General features: G+C 40.1%; 1 protein-coding gene across 2 annotated transcripts; it reads left to right on the top strand.

The window, feature by feature from the left end:
- The first annotated feature begins 3,741 nt into the window (after positions 1-3,741).
- On the top strand, positions 3,742-15,800 carry LOC134330141 (SWI/SNF-related matrix-associated actin-dependent regulator of chromatin subfamily B member 1-A). Of its 2 annotated transcripts, none has more exons than XM_063011136.1 (9): positions 3,742-3,843; positions 4,985-5,096; positions 6,062-6,170; positions 6,273-6,410; positions 7,522-7,649; positions 8,637-8,803; positions 10,047-10,237; positions 14,463-14,594; positions 15,602-15,800. In XM_063011136.1, the coding sequence occupies exons 1-9, from the start codon at positions 3,760-3,762 to the stop codon at positions 15,639-15,641; spliced, it is 1,101 nt and encodes a 366-aa protein (XP_062867206.1). In that variant the 5' UTR covers positions 3,742-3,759; the 3' UTR covers positions 15,642-15,800. The 2 variants fall into 2 exon arrangements, with proteins under 2 accessions (XP_062867206.1, XP_062867204.1); XM_063011134.1 differs by having other exon boundaries at positions 3,752-3,843; positions 6,041-6,170.
- Positions 15,801-23,875: the final 8,075 nt, after the last annotated feature.

Genomic DNA, 23,875 nt, shown 5'->3' with positions numbered 1-23,875 from the left:
GCTGTGAGGCGAAAGTGCTACCCACCAAGCCACCGTGCTGCCCCACTTTGTGCTCACTCAAAAACAAAACATTGAGGATGTCAGGCAAACACAAAATTGAAGCAGCACCATGTAGAAGAAAAGCTGTAAGAACATAATTTGCTGGTAATATTGGTACTAATTCACATGATACACATTCATTTTACAGTGGTATTTTGTGATCAACATAAATGTAAGATATTTACAGAAGAAAAAAGAGCAAGAAGCTTCCTTTCTCTCTGATTTTTCAGATTTTTTAACCCAGCTTAGTGCCCTCTCATCCTCTGTACTGCTTATGGGTGATTTTAACATCCATATTGATGACAACAACTGTAAATTTGCCAGGGAATTTTTGGAATTGTTACAGTGTTTTAATTTCACACAACATATACATTTTCCAACTCATAAAAAAGGTCATACTCTTGACCTTGTCTGCTCTACTGGTGTCCTAGTTCATCAGCCGTCCAGCCATGACCTTACTGTCTCTGATCATTTGACAATCATCATGGACATTGAGGTCACTAGGCCCATCACTAGAGCTAAACGTAAAATATCCTTCAGGAATCTTCAATATATCTCTCCCTCTGCTTTCTCAGATTCTCTTGTTAAAAAGATGTCTGTCTGTCCTGTACTGTCTAGTAATTCATCTGACCTTGTCGATTACTATAATGACATACTCGCCTCATGTCTTGATGAGCTGGCTCCTTTGAGAACCAAATTTGTTTCATTTAGTCATTCTGCACCATGGTACACAATTGAGCTTCACCAAATGAAATCCCGTAAACGCCAGCTTGAAAGACTTTATAAGAAAACCGGTCTAACAGTACATTATCAGATTTATTCTGATTATCTTCAACATTACAAAGACGCTCTTACGGCAGCCCGATCCACTTACTATTCCGAACTCATACATGCTGGATCAACAAATCCTAAGACTCTCTTTTCCACAATAAATAAACTTCTCAAACCAGTTGACAATACTACCAATTCCTTTACAGTTGACAAGTGTAACTCTTACCTCTCATTTTTTCAAACAAAAGTTGAGAATATCCAAAATTTTCTGACAGTTTCCCCTGTCATCTCTGTTTCTCCGCCTATCTCATCTCAATTTATTACCCAGCCTCTGTCTCAGTTCTCACCTGTGTCTCTTTTGGACCTATCTGAGATCTTAACAGGGATGCGAAGCTCCACTTGTGTTTTGGATCCTGCTCCATCAAAACTTGTTAAGGGTTGTTTTCCAGTTATCTCATCACTTATCACAGAGATAATCAATTCCTCTCTTAGTTCTGGCTCAGTCCCTCAATCACTCAAATTGGCTGCTGTTACTCCCATACTTAAAAAACCTGGACTTGACTCTAACATTATGAGTAACTTTCGGCCCATTTCCAATCTTCCATTTCTGTCGAAAATACTGGAACGTGTTGTTGCCTCACAGCTCAAAGATCACCTAAATTCCAATAATCTATTTGAATCATTTCAGTCTGGTTTCCGCCCCCAGCACAGCACTGAGTCAGCCCTCCTCAAAGTCACAAATGACCTTCTTCTTTCCTCAGACTCTGGACAAATTAATATTCTCGTCCTCCTTGATCTTACTGCAGCTTTTGACACCATTAATCACTCCATTCTTCTGTCCCGCCTTGAATCCTCTGTCAACATCACTGGTACTGCCCTTTTGTGGTTAAGGTCATATCTCGTAAACAGACAACAGTTTGTTAATATCAACAATTGTAGTTCTGCCATTGCTCCACTGTCCCAAGGCGTTCCCCAAGGCTCAGTGTTAGGTCCCCTTTTGTTTATTCTTTATATGCTCCCCCTTGGTGACATCATACGTCGGCATGGTTTACATTTCCACTGCTATGCTGATGATATTCAGCTTTACATCTCCTCCAAATCCATTAATACTGAACTTCACTCCACTCTGACAAATTGCATCACTGAAATGAAATTGTGGATGAAAGCTAATTTCCTCAAATTAAACTGTGAAAAATCAGATATGATCATCGTAGGTCCTACAACCCTGGCAAAAACCACAAAAAATTTTCAAATTACCATTGATAATGACACTTTGTCTCCGTCTTCTAACATCCGAAATCTTGGTGTAATTTTTGATAGCAACCTCTCTTTTGACCGCCATGTAAATCACATCACCAAAACTGCTTTCTTTCATCTAAAAAACATAGCACGTCTACGTCCATCACTCTCCTTTTCTGCCGCCGAAACCTTGATTCATGCTTTTATTACATCCAGAATTGATTATTGCAATAGCATCCTTTATGGTACATCTAACAAAATCCTAAAAAAACTTCAGTATATCCAGAATTCAGCTGCTCGCCTCCTTACTCATACTCGCTCCCGTGATCATATTACACCTGTTCTACAAAAACTTCATTGGCTTCCCGTTGCTCAACGCATTCAATTCAAAATTCTTCTATTCACTCACAAAGCTCTCCATAATCAGGCCCCATCCTACCTCACCGACCTGCTCCATCAGCACATTCCCTCCCGTAGCCTTCGCTCTTCTGAGGCTAACCTACTGTCCATACCCTCTAGGACCAAGCACCGGACCTGGGGTGACAGGGCCTTTTCCATAGCTGCTCCATCTTTATGGAATGCTCTCCCCAAACACCTACGAGATTGTCCTGACCTGTCCAAATTCAAGTCACTTCTCAAAACTCATCTATTCAGAGTGGCATTTAACTTGTAACAACACAAAATAAATGCTTTTATTTTTGCTATTCTTTTTAATAGTTTTTATACTTAGATCACGACAGAAATGTGAAGTCCTAGATCCTAAAACTTGTAAAGTTTTCAGTTTCCTGATTGCATGTAAATCTGTCCTGCTTCTGTCTAATTTTAAGAAATTGTTCTATATTTGTTGTTCTCTCTCATAATTTAGCTAATTTTTAATGAACTGTCTTATGCTGCTCTCTTTGTTTTTATCTTAATTATTCTTGATGTTGATGTACTATTTTGATTTTGTACTATGATTTGTATGGTGTATGTACGTATTTGTTTTGATTATTTGTCTTATGTAAAGCGTCTTTGAGTATCTTGAAAAGCGCTATATAAATAAAATGTATTATTATTATTATTATTATTATATTTGGGATGCGCCCCTGGAGCAGAGAGGCTTAAGGGCCTTGCTTAAGTAGTCATTGTTGGGCCCCTTGAGCAAGGCCCTTAACCCTCTCTGCTCCAGGGGCGCCGTACATCCCAGCTTCCAAACAAGATGGGATGTGTGAAGAAAGAATTTCATTGTACTGTACACCTGTATATGTATAAATGACAAATAAAGGCGTTCTGTGTTGTAAAGTCTATGTTATGTGATCTTGGTGACAACTTATTCCTAATGTAATATACAACGTTGCGTAGAGTTTAATTGTGAGGTTTAGAGCTTAACTGAAGGCTTTCTTCATCATGATTTCAGACCAAGAAAGGTGATTGTTTATTAAATCAGTTTGGAAATGTATTTTGAATTAATGGTGAATTTCTGTGACATGAATTTGATTAGAAATGGCTTCAAGTGACATTACATTGAAAAAGAAACACTGTGAACTCCATTTTTTGCCCATTTAACACAGAAATGTGTTTGAATCACTCAACTTAAGAATAAAAGACTTTGATATCGCAATAAAAGTGATAAACTGTGTGTTTATCTGTAACGGTCGGATTTTTTTTTTTTTTTTTTTTTTTTCATTGTCTAGTGCGCATGCGCAATGCCTTGTATTATCGCTGGTAAAGATGGCGTTGAGTAAAACGTTCGGTCAGAAGCCGATTAAATTTCAACTAGAAGAAGATGGAGATTTTTACATGATAGGTTCAGAGGTAAGGAGTTTATTCTATATTTAAACAGCTTTAGAATGTATTTTACTGAATTATTAGTGGATTCGTTCGCTTAGCTTGATAATATCCCGTTATTGTGGCTGTTGTTGGTAGCTAGTTAGCATGTTAGCTAGCTTGTAAGCTCCAACGCGTCCAGAATGAATGAATGAATGAATATATGATGTAGAAATAGTTTATTTGTTTACAACTTGAAGCAGTAAGATTGTCTTGTCTTGTGATTGTCAACCTAATAAAAACAAGCCTGTGTTTTTGTAAAATGCTGTACTGTGTACCTTAAAGTACTGGTGACCATAGACAAAGACGTAACATCCAGTCTGTGGTAACGTGTCTCAAAACCTTTATGCAAATTGCTAATCCAAAAAGCCATTCATAATATAAAATATATTTAAATTTGATAAATATTTATCTCCAATAAGTATTCAGCATATTTACGTGTAAGTGTTCCTGCACAAGGCCTAACCCTAATGTGTATCATGTCCTGTATACTCATTTATAGGGTGCACTTAGTTTTTACCTACCCTATATACCCTAATGACCAGTTTTCTTTTAAATCTAACACATATTTAAGTATACAACTACTGACTGTAGCTTGTCTGTTGATGTATTCATAAAGTGTACGCCCCCTCCACCCTATACATTAGTGACAGAGGATCTCATCTCTACCAATATTTTAGTTTAACGTTTTATGCTCCTCTGGTGTAATTCATATTGCCTTCCACTATTTATATCTAATAGTAACATTTAACTTGGGCCAGTTACTTATCAATTACTTCATGGGGCGGCACAGTGGCTCGGTGGGTAGCACTGTCGCCTCACAGCAAGATGCCCCTGGGTTCAATTCCCAGGTGGAGCGGTCTGGGTCCTTTCTGTGTTGAGTTCGGGTGGGTTTCCTCCGGGAGCTCCGGTTTCCTCCCACAGTCATAGGACGTGCAAGTGAGGTGAACTGGAGATACAAAATTGTCCATGACTGTGTTTGACATTAAACTTGTGAACTAGTGAATCTTGTGTAACCAGTAACTTCCTGTCCTGTCATGAGTGTAACCAAAGTGTGTAAAACATGATGTTAAAATCTTAATAAATAAATATATAAACTATTTTATCATGCTTTCCATTCTTGCTTTAGGTTGGAAACTACCTGCGTATGTTCAGAGGCTCACTATATAAGAGGTATCCGTCACTGTGGCGCAGACTTGCGTCGGTCGAGGAGAGGAAAAAGATTGCAGCATCATCACACGGTAAGTGATTCGCTAGCCTTTATGTCACTTGTGCACTTTTCAGTTTGGCTTGCTTTGTTTGTGACTAAGGTCCAGAAAGCAGTTGTACATCTATGCATCTGCTCTTCAATCAGTATCTAGAGTTGAGAGAATGTGGGACAAAGCATGCACTCAAAATATCAATGGTACCATGTTAGATTATACAAATAAAATGTTCAAATTTAAATGACATGCTCTCAAATTTTCTCCAGTCTGAATGTTAGGGCATTCGATCTGCAGGTATTTACCCATCCATGTACTGAAATCAGATTAAATAATGTAAATATGTTCAGAACTACTCTGTATTGCCAAATGGCAGGAATCCAGTGCATTTCCTTCAAAACAGACGTGTTTACTTGCATAGAGCCTGACCTTAACCCTGTTAAACACCTTTTGGATGAATTGGAAAGTGATTGCAAATCAGGCCTTTCCCCCCAACAATATTGTCAGACCTTACAAATGCCTTTTTTGCTGAATAGGATCCAAAGATAAAGCTGTAAATGTGTGTAAGTGGTTGTTTATTTGAAAGTGAGATGATTAGTTTTTTTGTGAGGCTCACAACAGAATATATGTTTAGGGAAAATAATCCAGTTTGCGTTTGCTGACAATATTTGGCGTATTGAAACAAACGGACGTTTGTCCTAAAATCTGACTGGTTTCCTTGTATTATTTTAGTGCATGCTTTGGATGAACCTGTGCTTATTATACATTTAAGAAAAGAGAATGGAGATTAAATATATATTGTACATTATATTAATATTGAGTATAAATATTAATGCTTGTATGGACTGAACAGAAGATGCATGGATTGTAAACCTAGCAGCGATCCGGCATTGTCACAAGTGCATGTCACGTACACAGTAAGCCTTTTTTTTTTTAGTTCTGCTTCTGGACAGCAGTTTGTGCAGTGTCTTATTTTGTGTTAGATCATGGTTACACAACTTTAGCCACCAGTGTGACTCTGCTGAAAGCATCTGAGTGTGAGGAGATCTTCGAGGGCAATGATGAAAAGTACAAGGCGGTGTCCATCAGCACAGAACCTCCAGCCTACCTCAGGTAAGGAACCATTGTATCCTACTCGATGCTCAATGCAGGAGACATCATGTGATTCTTACAGATCTAGTAGCTGATCATTTTTATTATTTTCTGCCTTTTAAGGGAGCAGAAGGCCAAGAGAAACAGTCAATGGGTTCCCACGCTCCCCAACAGTTCTCACCACCTGGACGCTGTGCCTTGCTCTACCACCATCAACCGAAATCGCATGGGGCGTGACAAGAAACGGACCTTCCCCCTGTGGTGAGAAGTCTACTAACCATGTATTACCCTCTATAACCAACAAGACTATAGCAACAGATTCATTATCAAGTTCCCTATCTGTTTAATGTAGGGACTGTGACAGTAAGCTAGCTGTCCAATACTAGAGCAGACGGTTTAATTAGGCTTATTAAACAATGGACCATGTATTAATGCAATACAAGACTCAAGATCAACTTGAGTTTGTCTGCACCTGATAGGTGGGTTGTTGAATTCAGCTTAACGGCTGTGCTGTAGTGAACACAAGCTGCATTTAACTTAGATTTTAGTACATCAGCTTTTTTTCCATGGCGCTTGTGTGTGATATTTGCAGATCTACTATCAGTGCCAAACTTTATCTGTTGAAAAGAAATGTAAATGATTTGGTGTTGATCAGCAAAAGAGTTTGTTGGTTTTCGATCAGTTTATATTAAGAACTGCTTTTTATGACTTAAAAATGAAAAAAACAATAAAGTTAGATGCAGATTAGAGATTGATGTGAGACCCAAAGCAGTTACCCAGACCTCGTGTGCCCCCTTTATTCTCCTAGTCTGTTGTTAAAAAACCAAGATCGTCAGCTTGGCTGTGTTTGTGCTTAAAAAAACCCTGAGGTAACGTTGTTTATCAGCACTTTGCTTATTTTCAGCTGATGCTTTTAAAAAGTGCCCTTTTGCAGACACAACTGTCTCTAAAGAATGGCCTGCTTTGCTCTTCTCCTCCCACGATGGAGATAAAGCTGAGGAATCCAGTGCATTTCCTTCAAAACAGATGTGTTTACTTTTATCTGTATTGTTGCTGCTAATAAGCAAAGTGCTGTGGTCCTTCCCGTACTTGAACATGTACACCAGAAAGTCAGACTCTAGCACTAAATGTCCTCAGTGTTGTAGAGTTTGGCATTTTACCTTATTTAACACACACATGATTCAAATAGTCATCTAATTACAAAGTCCTTTATAAGAAAACAGCTTATTTGTGAAGCTTCTGTCACACAGAGCCTAAATAATCTACATTTCTCTGTGCAGAAGACGACTTGGAATGTTGTTTTGGTCGCCTGATTAAAAATACCATGAACTTGTTGAGTGTTAAAACGTGTCCCTGCTTCTCGTTACTGCAGCTTTGATGACCACGACCCAGCAGTGATTCACGAGAACGCCTCTCAGTCAGAGGTTCTGGTTCCTATCAGATTGGACATGGAGATTGACGGCCAGAAGCTCAGAGATGCTTTTACCTGGAACATGAATGGTAATACTACAAAACTTTCAGCTGCAGAGACGTGTCTTCAGAAGTGATGTATTAAAATCTGAGCTGTACTGATGCGCTTATCATGTGCATGTACAGTTAAATCTTACTCTTTAATATCTACTGCTATATAAACCCTATGCTGCTAACTGCATATCAGAATATGTTTTTTACTTCACTTATCATTTACTCATCATGTACCATGTACTGACCAACACTACTGTCTCTAGTCCAGTTCCCCTCAGTTTCTTTAGATTATAGATGTCTCATGTATTTATTTTACTGTGTTTTAATCTGCACTGCGTATATTGTGTTGTGTTGCACCCTGATCCTGGTCCTGGAGGAACGTTGTTTTGCTTAAATATGTACTTGTACACCGACAAGGCATAACATTATGACCACTGACAGGTGAAGTGAATAACACTGATTATCTCTTCATCACGGCACCTGTTAGAAGGTGGGATATATTAGGCAGCAAGTGAACATTTTATCCTCAAAGTTGATGAAGCAGGAAAAATGACGAGGGTCGAATTGTCATGGCTAGACGACTGGGTCAGAGCATCTCCAAAACTGCAGCTCTTGTGGGGTGTTCCCGGTCTGCAGTGGTCAGTATCTATCAAAAGTGGTCCAAGGAAGGAACAGTGTTAAACCGGCGACAGGGTCATGGGCGGCCAAGGCTCATTAATGCATGTGAGGAGCGAAGTCTGGCTTGTGCCGTCCGATCCAACAGACGAGCTCCTGTAGCTCAAACTGCTGAAGATGTTAATGCTGGTTCTGATAGAAAGGTGTCAGAATACACAGAGCATCACAGTTTGTTGCGTATGGAGCAGCAAATGGGAGACCAACACAATATTAGGAAGGTGGTCATGTAGTTACGCCTGATCAGTGTATATAGCTGAAATGACAATAATGCCTCTCTTGAAAACGTATTGATTGGGTAAGGATCCTCATCACAGATTTATAATGATCTGCTTTTTCTCGTCACTGCAGAGAAACTGATGACTCCCGAGATGTTTGCTGAAATCCTGTGTGACGATTTGGACCTGAACCCTCTGACTTTCGTCCCGGCCATCGCCTCAGCCATCCGGCAGCAGATCGAGTCGTACCCCACAGACAGCATCCTGGATGAGCAAACCGACCAGAGGGTCATCATCAAGGTGGGTAAACCATCATGTTCTGGATTAAAGGTGGATTTTGATTGCACTGGGATTTAGATACAGCATGAAGAGCAAAGGTAAATTTCTAAAAATACAGTTGTGTACGGGCTAAATAAGTTAGCCCTACGTGAACCTTTTGCAGCGTCACTAACATGCCAGTGCTGTTACACACATGTAAACACAGGCTGTGTTCCAAAAAACATCTAGCTCCAGAAGAAGCTGTTTTTCCTACTTCAATTAGCAAATGCTCAAGATTACACAAACTAGAATGAATGTAAACTTTGCAGGGCAGAATGATACAAAAACGTGACTGGAGTTCACTAAATAAACAATGCTTTAAAATAATCGGTCAAAGCACTTAACATGTTCAAATCCGTTACTAACTGTACCTGTCTTTGTACACCGATCAGCCATAACATTAAAACCACCTCCTGGTTTTTACACTCTGTCCATCTACTATATAGAAGCACTTTGTAGTTCTACAATTACTGACTGTAGTCCATCTGTTACTCGACATACTTTTTTAACCTGCTTTCCCCCTGTTCTTTAATGGTCAGGACCCCCACAGAGCAGGTATTATTTAGGTGGTGGATCATTCTCAGCACTGCAGTGACACTGACATGGTGGTGGTGTGTTAGTGTGTGTTGTGCTGGTATGAGTGGATCAGACACGTAATGCCCACTCACTATCCACTCTATTAGACACTCCTACCTAGTCGGTCCACCTTGTAGATGTAAAGTCAGAGACGATCGCTCATCTATTGCTGCTGTGTGAGTCGGTCGTCTTCTAGACCTTCATCAGTGGTCACAGGATGCTGCCCACAGGGCGCTGTTGGCTGGATGTTTTTAGTTGGTGGACTATTCTCAGTCCAGCAGTGACAGCGAGGTGTTTAAAAACTCCAGCAGCAATGCTGTGTCTGATCCACTCATACCGGCGCAACTGAGAATGATCCACCACCTAAATAATACCTGCTCTGTGGGGGTCCTGTGGGGGTCCTGACCATTGAAAAACAGGGTGAAAGCAGGTTAACAAAGTATGTAGAGTAGCAGATGGACTACAGTCAGTAATTGTAGGCACACAAAGTGCTTCTATATGGTAAGTGGAGCTGATAAAATGGACATTGAGTGTAGAAACAAGGAGGTGGTTGTAATGTTATGGCTGATCGGTGTATATTCGTGTTTATTTTCTTGTCAAATCTCTTTTCATTTATGTGAATCAAACCTGTTCTGATTTAACATGTCAGCTGAACATCCACGTGGGTAACATTTCCCTGGTGGACCAGTTTGAGTGGGACATGTCGGAGAAGGAAAACTCTCCGGAGAACTTTGCGCTGAAGCTGTGCTCCGAGCTCGGCCTCGGGGGAGAGTTCGTCACGACCATCGCCTACAGCATCCGCGGTCAGCTCAGCTGGCACCAGAGGACGTACGCCTTCAGGTGAGTCGCCGTTATTCGCCTGCCTGACAGATCACCGTAGCTGCTGATTTCCAATTTCAGTACAATTTCTCATCACTAGATAGGGTTATTTAATCCGCCTGGTTTAATCGTGAGCTAGTTAACTGATCACTGCTAGGTTGGATTTCAGTTTCCCTGTAGAAAACGCATGTCCTCTTTAGCTTAAAGATCACTCTGTTCAGATGAACCGCTCTCATGATGCCTGTAAGCTTAAGAATCCTTTCCCTCCTCAGTACCCACAGCCTTTAGTCAGGTGCTGCTTCGCTCTGACTTGCTCTGACTGCTCGTGCCTGCTGCCGTCAATATGGACGTGATTAGAACAGGAAGAGCTTTGATCCTAATTGCTCCAACTCGTCATTGCGACAGTCCGCGGTTAGACTCAAATGCTTCTTTAATGGGCCACTTTATAATACAGCTTTTAAAGCTGCTAATGGTCTCCAGTCTTCGTCATAACCGCCTTTTTTCTGATGTTTCAAGGGGGAAAAAGCCGTTTGTTTCAAGTGAGCCACGCATCATTAAATCCAAAGATGCAATTGAATACAATTATGAATGTTTTAGTTTGGGGTTCATTATATTCATCTCTTTTTGTGGGTCTTTTGTGATCTGATTGTCCGATTGTTGGAACATTGGCTGATCTAAACACTGTACACACTTACTAAGCAGGCAAACAATATGTGGGCATTCAAACACCAAATTCCTAAAGTTTATTGAGTATCCCTCGACTCAATGCAGGCACCATCATTCAGCCAGCAGAGGTCATAATTGCCTTCGTTATGAGAAGGTGCCAGTCCGGCTCTCGCCCTGTATGAACAGCAGCCAATCGCTGTTCATGTAGGCGCCCAGCCGGAATGGCAGAGCTGAGTTTCGAACCGACAAGTTCGAAATGTCAGCTCTGGTGTGCTAGCGCCCTTCTCTTCTTTTTTTTTTTAAATGGTATTATGCAATAGCTCTATGATCTTTTACAATTCAGAGAATGTATTTTTAGTGCATCGATGTCCATTGGTGGAGTGCTTTACACCTCTTTAGTGTGCCCAACTCATGAAGCTCCTGCTGAGAAGCTCTTGTGCTCCTAGTTGCTTCCCAGATTAATTTATAACAGGAGAGTTCGATTTTTACGTGCTGGGTCCTGGACGTTTCCACTTCATCATTGCTTGCGGTTCATCTGGGCAGATATGTCAGGACAGAAATGGATTATTTGAAAGGTGGCGTCATTTGACCGAGCCACGATAGTCACTGAGCTTTTCTGTATAATCCGTTCTAATGTTAGTTTGTCTGTCGAGGCGTGTACATACTTTGCGCTGTAGTGTTTATAACACACAATCTCAAACTCAGTGGTTAGTAAACAGGTCTGTAGTTTACTATTTACATTAACCAGCAGTTAATACACATCAGGGTTCATTTCTTTCATATACAAACATTGCGGCCACTGCAGCTAGATCACTAACGAACGTAGTGTTTCCAAATTTCTCCTCTCCGCCCCCAGCATATTCCTTTTAGTTCTCGTTCTGCATGTATCAGCACATTGCTTTATGTTGGAATTGCACACCTAGTGTTTTGGCTTTATGCTATGTTTTATGATTAGTGCTTAACAGCTCTTTAGAATTGTTAATAGAAATCAGATCTTTATCAAAAATGAAACCTTGAAGAGGAACAGTCACATTTGAAACCAGTGTTCGGATAAACCCATGACGTTTTGCATTCAGTTTAAATGTATTTGGCAGCTTTATTGTGGATTTTAAACCATCTTAATTCTTGCAAGCCGTGTTTTAAGCTAGATGTAATTGTTATTTATGTAAAAGATGTGACCGTTCTTCTTTAATGACTTAATATTTGACCCTAGCCATATTTTGTTTGCTAGTAACTTCATATAAAATCCTAAGGATGCATCCACTTGAGCTGATGAGCTAGTCGTGCATGTTTTTTAGAGTGTCTGCTGCCAATGGTTGACTACAATGGCGTTTTAGGGCCACTGTTTATTTTTTTCGGCCACTGTCGAAATATTATGGCCAGATCCTGTGCAGCCGTCGTGGGCTCGCCAGGTTAGAGAAGCTCGGACAGAAGGAGCATCCTAGCTTAGATGGTTCTGCTTCAACAAAAAAGACAATCTCCTCAATCCTCAACGTCTCATCTGGTTCTTTCCTCCAAATAAATGCAGCTTCTTGCAAAAGTCATTTCAGCGTCCTTATATTAATAACAAACTGGTGCTGATGTGCCAGGAGATTGAGGATTTTTAACTTTTACTAAGCTGAGTAAAACACATTAGAACCGATTATACTGAAGAGCTCAGTGACTATCGTGGCTCAGTCAAACGATGCCATCACTTTACTAATCCACAAGTTTCTATGGCCATAATATTTCCACATTATTCTTAATTATTTCGACATTATACTCGAAATCGAAACTTAATTTTGTTTACAATGGCCCTAATACACCTCCGTAGTTTAGAGTAAATTTTGCTTTATTATTATTTACTTTTAAGTGATGCACAAGCGCTGAATTGGATGCATTCTACTTTAGATCTACTTTAACATCATTGCTTTTGCTTTGCTATAATCTCCTAATTGTTTGCTTCTCCCACTGTCTGTTCCAATAGGTCTGATTTCAGGTCAATATACTTCAAAATTTCTTGACCTTCTCTCCCTCCCTACCCCCACGTTTACCCCTACTTGCACCTTCATGCCCTGGGAAGCTGAGTACCCTCATCTTTTCTTTTTTTTTTTCTTTTTAAGTCTTGAACGTTGCAGGGCTCATTTTTAAATGTTTTTAAATGTCGCCCTTGTTTTGTTTTAAACCAAATTTTTTCCTGCAAAGCGTTAAGCAGATAAAATAATAATATGTGTTGGATTTACCACAACACCAGCCAAAATATTAATTAAGATTATTCAAGTGCCCCTGATTTCCCACTCAGGATATCCCAAAACATCTCTATTACCTATTGTTTGTGCCGGGCACAGTAAATTAGTCCCAGCTACATTTTCTGTTTGCCAGTGTAGCTGGAGCTATATGAAGATTACTGTTATTATAAATACTGATTACACTCATTTCTATCTGTGAATAATGCAAGCTAGAGTCATAATGGTGCACATATTGTGCATAAACACGATGTGTCGGTAAATTAACCACACTGATGCAAATTACTACAGCTGTATGCAGTTTGGAATGCAGCCAGAATTGTGAATGTTGTTTATTTTACATTTTCTGATGAAAAATGGCTATTAAATGATATCGTAGTCACACTCATGCTTACCTGCTAGCCTGCTGTTACAGAATAGCATGAAAACATGGCCGTGTTTACAGTTAACATGGTTATAATTTTTGATTAATGGTAAATATTTAGGCACCAAAAATAATGCAAGGTTTTTTTTGCTATATAAGTAATTTGAATTGTTTTTAAATGATCAGTTTAAGGGGCACTTTAATGAAACATAGTCCTGTACACTGACGAGGCATAACATTATGACCACTGACTGAGGTGAAGTGAATAACACTGATTATCTCTTCATCACGGCACCTGTTAGTGGGGGGGATATAATAGGCAGCAAGTGAACATTTTATCCTCAAAGTTGATGTTAGAAGCAGGAAAAATGGGCGAGTTTGACGAGGGCCAGATTGTGGCTAGACGACTGGGTCAGAGCATCTCCAAAACTGCAGCTCTTGTGGGGTGCTCCCGGTCTGCAGTGGTCAGTATCTATCAAAACGGTGGTAAACCGCCGACAGGGTCATGGCGCGGCCAAGGCTCATCGATGCACGTGGGGAGCGAAGGCTGGACAGACGAGCTACTGTAGCTCAGACTGCTGAAGAACTTAATGCTGGTTCTGATAGAAAGGTGTCACAGTTTGTTGCGTATGGGGCAGCAAAAGGGGGACCAACACAATGTTAGGAAGGTGGTCATAATGTTATGCCTGATCTGTGTATATAACACTGAATATATATGAATATGTTAGTAAGATCTGTAGTAACAGACAGACTTGTGCACTGCATGTGCTAGAACGATATTTGCTTAATATTATTTTCATGCATGTCGCATTAACTATTTAATTCACATCCAAAAATTGAATCTAAATTTTGATGAGTTATTTAAAACCATTTCTTCAGATCACCAGTCACCACAGACCGGTGGAAATGTCATTTAACCATAATTTCTCCAGTGTTTTTATTAAGTAGCTCATCTATACTCTGACATCCTGTGACTGTTTCCCCTCTCCAGTGAGAACCCCTTACCTACAGTAGAGATTGCCATTCGGAACACAGGTGATGCTGATCAGTGGTGCCCTCTGTTGGAGACGCTGACAGACGCAGAGATGGAAAAGAAAATCAGAGACCAGGACAGAAACACAAGGTGAAATACACACTTCCCTAAATGATTACATCTCTCTATTTCCCTGACTGCTCCCGTTAGGGGTCGCCGGCGGATCGTGATCCGCGTTATTGATTTGGCACAGTTTTTACGCCGGATGCCCTTTCCTGACACGACCCTCCCTATGCATCCGGGCTTGTGACCGGTACTACGATGCACTGGTTTATGCATCCTGGCGGCTGGGTACCTATAGGACAATTCAGTGTCTCCAATTAACCTGAATGCATGTTTTTGGACTGTGGGAGGAAACCCACGCAGATACGGGGAGAACATGCAAACTCCGCACAGAAAGGACCCGAACCGTCCCACCTGGGGATCGAACCCAGGACCTTCTTGCTGTACCCACTTAGCCACTGTGCCACCCTCCCTAAATGATTACCTGTTATTTATTAAAGGTATTCATTATCCTAATGTACATGTATATTAGTAGCACTGTGCTACACCACTGTCTAGCTGTGCGCTGGCAAATTGTATTCCAGTCCAGCATTAACCTTCAAATTCTTGTCAACGGAAGCTAAGAACGTGCACAGTTAGACTAGAGGACTGTCGGGACAATGACCTTAAGAGGTCGGGGTCGTCTTGTGGGACCATTTAAGATGTCTAACGAGATTATCGTCCTAGGAAAGTCTGTGAAATTCAGCTTTAAATTGCACCTAAATCTAAGTGGATGGAAGCTCTGCCTAGAGACTTTCCAAATCCCAGGACCAATTAATTAAACAAATGAAGTCACATAGTCAGTGTCGCTCCTGCTCGGTCTGTTAAAAACCCTCCAGCCACACTGTGACGCTCCAGATAAGACAAGAGAAGCTACGTAAACACTTTGGTATCTAAACCCTGTTTACATCGCTGTAAATACTTGAATTCTTCATGGTGTTTATCTATGTAAACACAATCCAGTTATTTGAATGTTGTTTATTAACAAAGGCTAGTATTTAATGCCGTTTCTGATTCTCTATCTCTAGTCATTTTAATTGTTTTTGTTTTTCCAGGCGTATCAGGAGGTTTGCCAACACTGCGTCCGCCTGGTAAAGAGGCAGAACAAAGACGCCGCTGTTCAATAAGCTCGAGGCATCAGAACTGTGGAGCAGTTTTTCATCACTGGGACGTTAATGACTTTGTTTTAAGGAGTACTGTGTATTTGACTTGCTTTTGTTTTTGTAATAAAATAAAGTATTAGTTAAAAATGTGCGTCGTTTGTATGTTAATCCTTGCTAACACAATTCTCTTTCACCTTACATATACACCGATCAGCCATAACATTAAAACCACCTTGTTTCTACAGTACACTCACTGTCCATTTTATCAGCTCCACTTACCATATAGAAGCACTTTGTAGTTCTACAATTACTGACTGTAGTCCATTTGTTAGCCCCCTTTCATGCTGTTCTTCAATGGTCAGGACCCCCACAGAGCGAGTATTATTTAGGTGGTGGATCATTCTCAGCACTGCAGTGACACTGACATGGTGGTGGTGTGTTAGTGTGTTAGTGTGTGTTGTGCTGCTATGAGTGGATCAGACACAGCAGCGCTGCTGGAGGTTTTTAAACACCTCACTGTCACTGCTGGACTGAGAATAGTCCACCAACCAAAAATATCCAGCCAATAGCGCCCCGTGGGCAGCGTCCTGTGACCACTGATGAAGGTCTAGAAGATGACCGACTCAAACAGCAGCAATAGATGAGCGATCGTCTCTGACTTTACATCTACAAGGTGGACCAACTAGGTAGGAGTGGCTAATAGAGTGGACAGTGAGTGGACATGGTATTTAAAAACTCCAGCAGTGCTTGCTGTGTCTGACCCACTCATACCAGCACAACACACACTAACACACCACCACCATGTCAGTGTCACTGCAGTGCTGAGAATGATCCACCACCTAAATAAGACCTGCTCTGTGGTGGTCCTGTGGGGATCCTGACCATTGAGGAACAGGGTGAAAGCAGGTTAAAAAAGAATGTAGAGAAATAGATGGACTACATTCAGTAATTGTAGAACTACAAAGTGCTTCTATATGGTAAGTGTATATGTCTCTAATTCTTCAGATACAGAGGTAGAGTGGTTCAATCACAGAAAAAGAGCAGTTGCAGTTTATCGTGTGAAGTCAGGAATAGCAGTACAGTGAGACAGGCTTAGTTTCGGCTCTTTATTGCAGCTTTTTGAGTTTTTAATAATGAGCTGGGACGTCATCTTTTGTCTGAAGGTAATTACATCTTCATTCTGTCGGACACTGAGGACTGGAGTTAATCTGTCAAAAGCTTTGATGAGACGCAGTATTAATCTGGACGGGCATGCCGGTTCTCTTTCATAAGGTTTTATAGGTCTGTGTAACTTATGTCATGTGATTTCATTATTTTTTTCTCCTCTTATACATCTGGTGTTGATTTTCTGAACCGAAGAACCCAGCAGCAACTGGGCCATGATGAGTGCTGACCTGAGCAGAAACAAACATCTGAGGGATGCTGAGAGAGGGAAAAAACACATGTGGTTCTGGAACAGCTGCATTTGTAGTTGCATTTTAAGGACAACCATGGTACTCATTAGTAATAAACAAAGGTTTATTTGGACATGACCAAAAGTTTGTTGCTCTGATTTTAAAGCCATAAGCATTATTAAGTTGTTATTCCCATATAAACCCATGTATTGAAAAGAGCGATGTGTGTAGGTGCACAGGCATGCTGTTACAGGTGGGCCTTCCCACACTGTTGCTTCAAAGTTGGAACGTGAAACATTTCATCCAGAATTCAAAAGAATTCTAGAGGATTTAAAGAGATCTCAGCTGTCAGGATGTTTTACATTTCTTGGCGAAGGAGTTCCACTGTTCCACTGACATGGTTGTGCAGGTATAATTGTGTATATATTGTTTAGAGCATAGCAGATATACTGTATGTATTTTGTTAGTGGGGTACAGTCATGCGACCATTATAATATCTAGCTTATAACACTGCTGCTAGTTAATGGCCCCCTGTTTTACTTTACAGGATGTTATTAAGTGGTTGATTGTAGTCTGATTACAGGCCCATTATTGATTTGTGAAGGTAGTAAAAGGGTAAGAGGGCCCTCTTTTTTTCCAACATCAAAAACAAATGGTACCTGTTAAAACCTTCATCGACTTCCTTTCAAGCCAGGATCAAGTTCAAAACTCTTTTTATCTAGACTTTTTAATTGAACACTCTTGCACTTCAGCTCAGAATTTCTACTTATCTGAGATCTTAGAATGTCCGTCCTGGCTCTCTGCTAAATTACTAAATTTGTATCCAAGTATTTGACCTCTCTTGCCCTGTTAATCATTGTTCGTTTAAGCTTCAAGAAATTAGAAACCAAGACCGGGACCAGTGGCCGACGTCTGCTTTACGTGCAGTACGAGGCCTGTTTCAGGCTCACATCTGGTTTCCGTTTCAGACAGGGTTTTACTGATTAACCAACATCAAACGGAGTCAGCAGGCCACGAGCTTGCGTTTTATTTTCCATAACACAAAGGTACAGTGAGCTTTTGCATGGCTTTCAGATTTTTTTTTGCTTGTTTATCTTTAGTAACCTCGTAATCCTGGTTGGGGTTGAGTTGGTCTTGGGGCCTAGTCTGGAAACACTGGGCACATAGCAGGAATACAACCAAAACACAACTGCCAGTTTATTGTGAGAGCGTTATTGAAGTTCTAAATTCAAACTAAGGTAAAGTCGTCCATTTAAGAGAACTTCTTTCTAAATCTGAAAGTGATTGACATGCAAGCAGTGGTGTCTCCATATATTAAATGGTTGAATTAATGTGCTCAGTGAATTTTTTGTCTTCAATTTGCAGAGATTGAAGGACGCACCTACCACATGTCCACTGACAGGCAACCAGCAATTTTCAGGGATTAAGCTTGGCTCAGTACTGGAAAGATGTATGCTCAATAGTGGTAGGTGGAACAGCAACAACATGTGCTATTTGGTTGTGTCCCACATCTTGAATTATCATACTGTATAGCATGTTAAATCGGAACAGTGCAAGTGGTTATATTGTTTTGTAAGTAGTGTGTAATTTGGGACACAGCTCGAAACACACTGCAGCGCCGCTCCTCAGCTTCATATGTGTTTCATTCATTCTGGGCACTTAGTCTAGGAGTCACCTGAATTGTTTTAGGATCAAAATATTGCTGCTTTTAAGCTCATAAACTGATTATTCTGGGTTTTATTAGCATTTTAGTGTTTGAAATGAACCGATGTAGTCCACACACTCCTACTTTTCACATCAAGGCTGTAAGAAATCAGAGATTTATGTCTGAACGTACTGGGGTTTTTTTGTTCACCTAACCACATCACTAGGTAAATCCAACGAATCACTTATTTTAATTCACTGCTCACCTGCAAGTAGATTTTAGTTTACCACAAAAGGCAGTAAATTAGCTTTAATGATTGGGTTGGCGTAAAGAAAATATTACTTCCTTTCTTTAACCACAAGGTGATTTATACGTTTGGCTCCAAATCCTCATCAGAGTCCATGATGTCTCTACTCAAGCTCAAAGTGTAACACCAGGCAAATCAAAGCATCATTTAGATGCTATAACTGTTGATCAACTGAGTCTAACTACAAGTTAAAGCAGTCGAGCAAAACTAACTAGGATGACACACAGAACAGCTGTGTCTCATTTACACAGCGTGACCTTTTAAACTTATTAGAACCAGACAGAGAAGAGCAGAAAAGGAAATGCAATCTCGACACATTTCAGCATGTAAACACACTGTGCTTTTGTACTTTAAATGCACCATTGTTTATGAGAATCTTAATAAGAATAATTGATTTATTGCTTTAACTGATAGAGGAGATGCCATACAGCAACACAGGTCCTCGATACCTAGGGTCAATTTCCACCTTTGGTCACTATTAGTGATGTCACCTCTGTCTTGCACACGCAAAAGATAAATGGACTGTTCTGAAGTGGACTGGTACTCATGCATATGTGTCCCATACCTGGGTGTTTCCAAACCCACCCAAGCACTAAATGAAGTGGCTATTGAGAATAAATAGATGATAGGGCATTGCCTGACGTGTTGCCAGTGATTTATTAGCACAGAATGTCACTATATGCTCTAACATGATGATTTTTCATAACTTAAACTCCAGTCCAGCCCAAATGATTAAAACAGTACCAGATCATTATTTCCCCTCCACCAAACTTCACAGTTGCCACTAAATCAGCCAACTTTTATGTTTTTTCTGGCATCTGCCAAACCCAGATTTATCTTTGAACCGTCAGATGATGCATAATTTCATCACTTCAGTCAATATGATTCTACTGGTCCTGAATCAATCGATGGATTGTGTAACACCAACCAGGTCAAAACTTGTAAAGAAGTGGGTGTTGCAACCAAGAAGACCACTGTAGCTGAGCGCTAATGGTTTGCACTTCAGACTAACATGGCATACAGTTGTCTGGTCAGCTGTGGTACTGGTCACTTGGAAATGTGTCATCTTTAGACTGTTCCACATCACTGAGCTCGTTATTACAACACATCCTAACGATTGTCTACAGGGTATGGCTGCATGTTTTATTTCTTTCTTTCTTTATTTTGCAGCTGTTAGCAATAGTATATGAGAAAAGTGTATCCCAGTATAAGAAAGGAAGGAAATGACTTTTATTGAGGTAAAAATATAATACAATTCTTTGTACAAACATATTTACAGCGTGATTATGATCTAGGATAGAACACGGGCTACATGACTGATTATAAAAACAGTGATACAGTGCTGTACATTTTACGGTCTCTACCAAACTACCAGTGCTATGGCTTCTGTGTAACAGCACAGCTAACGTCCTGAACTGTGCCATATAAAAGCTTTACTGTAAAGTACAAGCAGGGATGGGCGAAAAAAATCAGACTGAATTGATAAAGCCAAAAGTTCACATACACTTAGGGATACTGATGTTACAGCAAGTTTTGGGTTGAAAACCTGAGAAAGTTTTGCCCTGACGGTCAGATGTATTTTAAATTGCAGGTCTGCTGTGAATCACAACTGACTGATGGATGAAAGTCTACAGTCCATAAAGTGTGGCTGAAATCATTACCATTCCAAGACTGCTATGGCATGCATGTCCCCGTTAAAGCATATGTAAACGTTTGACTTCTGTACAAACTAAACAACAAAGGTATTTAAAAGGAAAAAGGTGTTAAAATAATTGTATATTAATTGTATATTGTACAGGAGGGCTGAGGTCAGTAATGACACTTTAGCTGGCAGATGTTAGCATCCTTATGCATGAGTGCTAACGTTTTCTTCTATTATTAAGACTATTATTATTAACTTCTATTATACTGAAAATCTTTTAGAAAGCTTCACAGTGTCGTCACACAGTGTCACCAGTCACAGAACCATTATTACAACTATTGTAGTGCTGTTGTTCTCACAACCCCAAAATATTGTAGCAAAAAATGATACACCAAAAATCCCTATTCTGATGGGATTAATTTCTCTTGAAGAAATTATACATTATACACTGTATGGCCTAAAGTATTCGGACACCCAGCCATGAGCTTGTTGTGCATCCAATTTTAAAAACAAATGGTATTAAAATAGAGCAACCTCTATGTGATCTTTTCAGCTATAAAACAGTCACACAGCACTCTGTGTATGGGAATTTGTGTCCATTCAGTCAGAAGATGACAGGATTTGTATGGCTGGACATTGATGTTGGTCAATCAAGCCTCAGTTGATGTTTACATTTTACATTTACATTTTTGGCATTTAGTGGACGCTCTCATCCAAAGTGACTTACAGTTGTGACAGTATACAATCTAAGCAATTGAGGGTTAAAGGCCTTGCTCAAGGGCAACCTGGCAGTCCTAGGACTTGAACCAGCAACCTTCTGATTACTGGACCAGTACCTTAACCACTAGGCTACAGCTGCTGTTCCAGTTCATACTAGAGCTGTTCAGTAAGGCTGAGACCAGGCCACTGAAGTTTTTTCTTTTTAGCAGACGTGTTTATCCAAAACGACTTACAATTAGGATTAAGGGCCTTCCTCAGGGGCCCAACAGTAGCAACTTGGTGATGGTGGGGCTTGAACCGCCAACCTTATGATAACTAGTGCAGTATCTTAACCGCAGAGCTACTACATCCAAACCGAGCTTTTCTTCATGTCTTTATGAAGTTGCTTTGTGTACAGGGTCACAGTCATGTGCTGAAAAAGTAAAGGTCCTTCCTTAAAGTCCTTCCCTAAACTGTTGCTGCAAAGTCAGAAGCATTGAGTTTCTTGTATATAACTGGACAGAATAATTAGAAGGGTGTCCCAATACTTTTGTCCATATAGTAAAAAGTAAAAACTTTAATGCCCCACCTGATGGTAAATCCCATATTCTGATGGGATTAATTTCTCTTGAAGAAATTATACATTATACACTGTATGGCCTAAAGTATTCGGACACCCAGCCATGAGCTTGTTGTGCATCCAATTTTAAAAACAAATGGTATTAAAATAGAGCAACCTCTATGTGATCTTTTCAGCTATAAAACAGTCACACAGCACTCTGTGTATGGGAATTTGTGTCCATTCAGTCAGAAGATGACAGGATTTGTATGGCTGGACATTGATGTTGGTCAATCAAGCCTCAGTTGATGTTTACATTTTACATTTACATTTTTGGCATTTAGTGGACGCTCTCATCCAAAGTGACTTACAGTTGTGACAGTATACAATCTAAGCAATTGAGGGTTAAAGGCCTTGCTCAAGGGCAACCTGGCAGTCCTAGGACTTGAACCAGCAACCTTCTGATTACTGGACCAGTACCTTAACCACTAGGCTACAGCTGCTGTTCCAGTTCATACTAGAGCTGTTCAGTAAGGCTGAGACCAGGCCACTGAAGTTTTTTCTTTTTAGCAGACGTGTTTATCCAAAACGACTTACAATTAGGATTAAGGGCCTTCCTCAGGGGCCCAACAGTAGCAACTTGGTGATGGTGGGGCTTGAACCGCCAACCTTATGATAACTAGTGCAGTATCTTAACCGCAGAGCTACTACATCCAAACCGAGCTTTTCTTCATGTCTTTATGAAGTTGCTTTGTGTACAGGGTCACAGTCATGTGCTGAAAAAGTAAAGGTCCTTCCTTAAAGTCCTTCCCTAAACTGTTGCTGCAAAGTCAGAAGCATTGAGTTTCTTGTATATAACTGGACAGAATAATTAGAAGGGTGTCCCAATACTTTTGTCCATATAGTAAAAAGTAAAAACTTTAATGCCCCACCTATGGTAAAACCACACCACTGGTCCTTATGCAAAACTAATCCCACGTAAATATGGCTTAGTAGAACCTCTTTTAAAGACAATTATGTGGCCAAAAGCTTCTTAATAATCATAATTAATTAGAATTTTATTTTGTGTAGCACCTGCTCTAAAACATGTCAGAATTTGAAGGAAAATTTTCATATTTTGAAAGTACAAAAATACAAAAGGTAAAAGTACAAAGTAAATTCATACACTTTATGAACGGAAATGTTGCCCATCCCTGATCAGGAGGCGAAGTGACTGACGCTGTGGCATTAGTGACCTGCACTCTGCCAAACTACAACATCAGCATTTAGAAAAACCAGGAATTGAAATATGTAGAGCGGCTCTAAAACATCGAGCAGCTGTTTATTACTGACGTCAGAACGCGACTGAACTAAACTGTACAGCAAAAACAATCGACTTCTGTTTCCGCTCGCTCCACTCTCAATAACACGCCTGAGCTAAACGTCTTGATTAGGATTGTAATTTATGAGGTACATTAAACCTTCCCTGTGTGTTTAGCACCTTTCTGTGAGTAAAAAAAAAGAAATGAATTCAAAAAAAAATGCATAGCAGATTTTTGGCACTTCACTAGGAAATTAGGTGTTGATTTCTCTGATATTGCAATACTGATGACAAAATATACAAACAATAAATAATCTAATTACGCAAAAGAAAGCGAATAAAGGGGTTTAAGGGTTGAGATGTACTGACGTACTTTGGTTCTCCTGAGTTATGTCAGTCATTATGGCACTATGCATATTTTTCAAACCATGGAAAACGTCCTCGAGTGAGAAATTTGGTCACAATTAATGACTGCGGCTGTATCAGTGGTAAAAGTGTTACTGTCACTGTGACTTTACAGACGGACGAATACATAGACATACCGTACGATGAGTAACTGGACGCACTTTGCCCCCCAAAAACACAAGCACATCATGTGCATAAGTCTGCTTATTACACTCCAATGATAATGTGATTTAAAACTGGCCCCAAGTTGGTTTAGCACCATTTTTGGTGTAATG

The sequence above is a fragment of the Trichomycterus rosablanca genome, chromosome 16 (genome assembly GCF_030014385.1).
Source record: "Trichomycterus rosablanca isolate fTriRos1 chromosome 16, fTriRos1.hap1, whole genome shotgun sequence".
NCBI classification, from domain to species: Eukaryota; Metazoa; Chordata; class Actinopteri; order Siluriformes; family Trichomycteridae; genus Trichomycterus; species Trichomycterus rosablanca.
This window is presented reverse-complemented; position numbering and strand designations above follow the sequence as displayed.

Excerpts from the sequence above, each read along its gene's own strand:
- LOC134330141 (XM_063011134.1), top strand. The coding sequence starts at position 3,760 with ATGGCGTTGAGTAAAACGTTCGGTCAGAAGCCGATTAAATTTCAACTA. Across the intron at positions 7,650-8,636 it reads TTTTACCTGGAACATGAATG|AGAAACTGATGACTCCCGAG; the intron begins GTAATACTACAA and ends TCGTCACTGCAG. Across the intron at positions 14,595-15,601 it reads GACCAGGACAGAAACACAAG|GCGTATCAGGAGGTTTGCCA; the intron begins GTGAAATACACA and ends TTGTTTTTCCAG.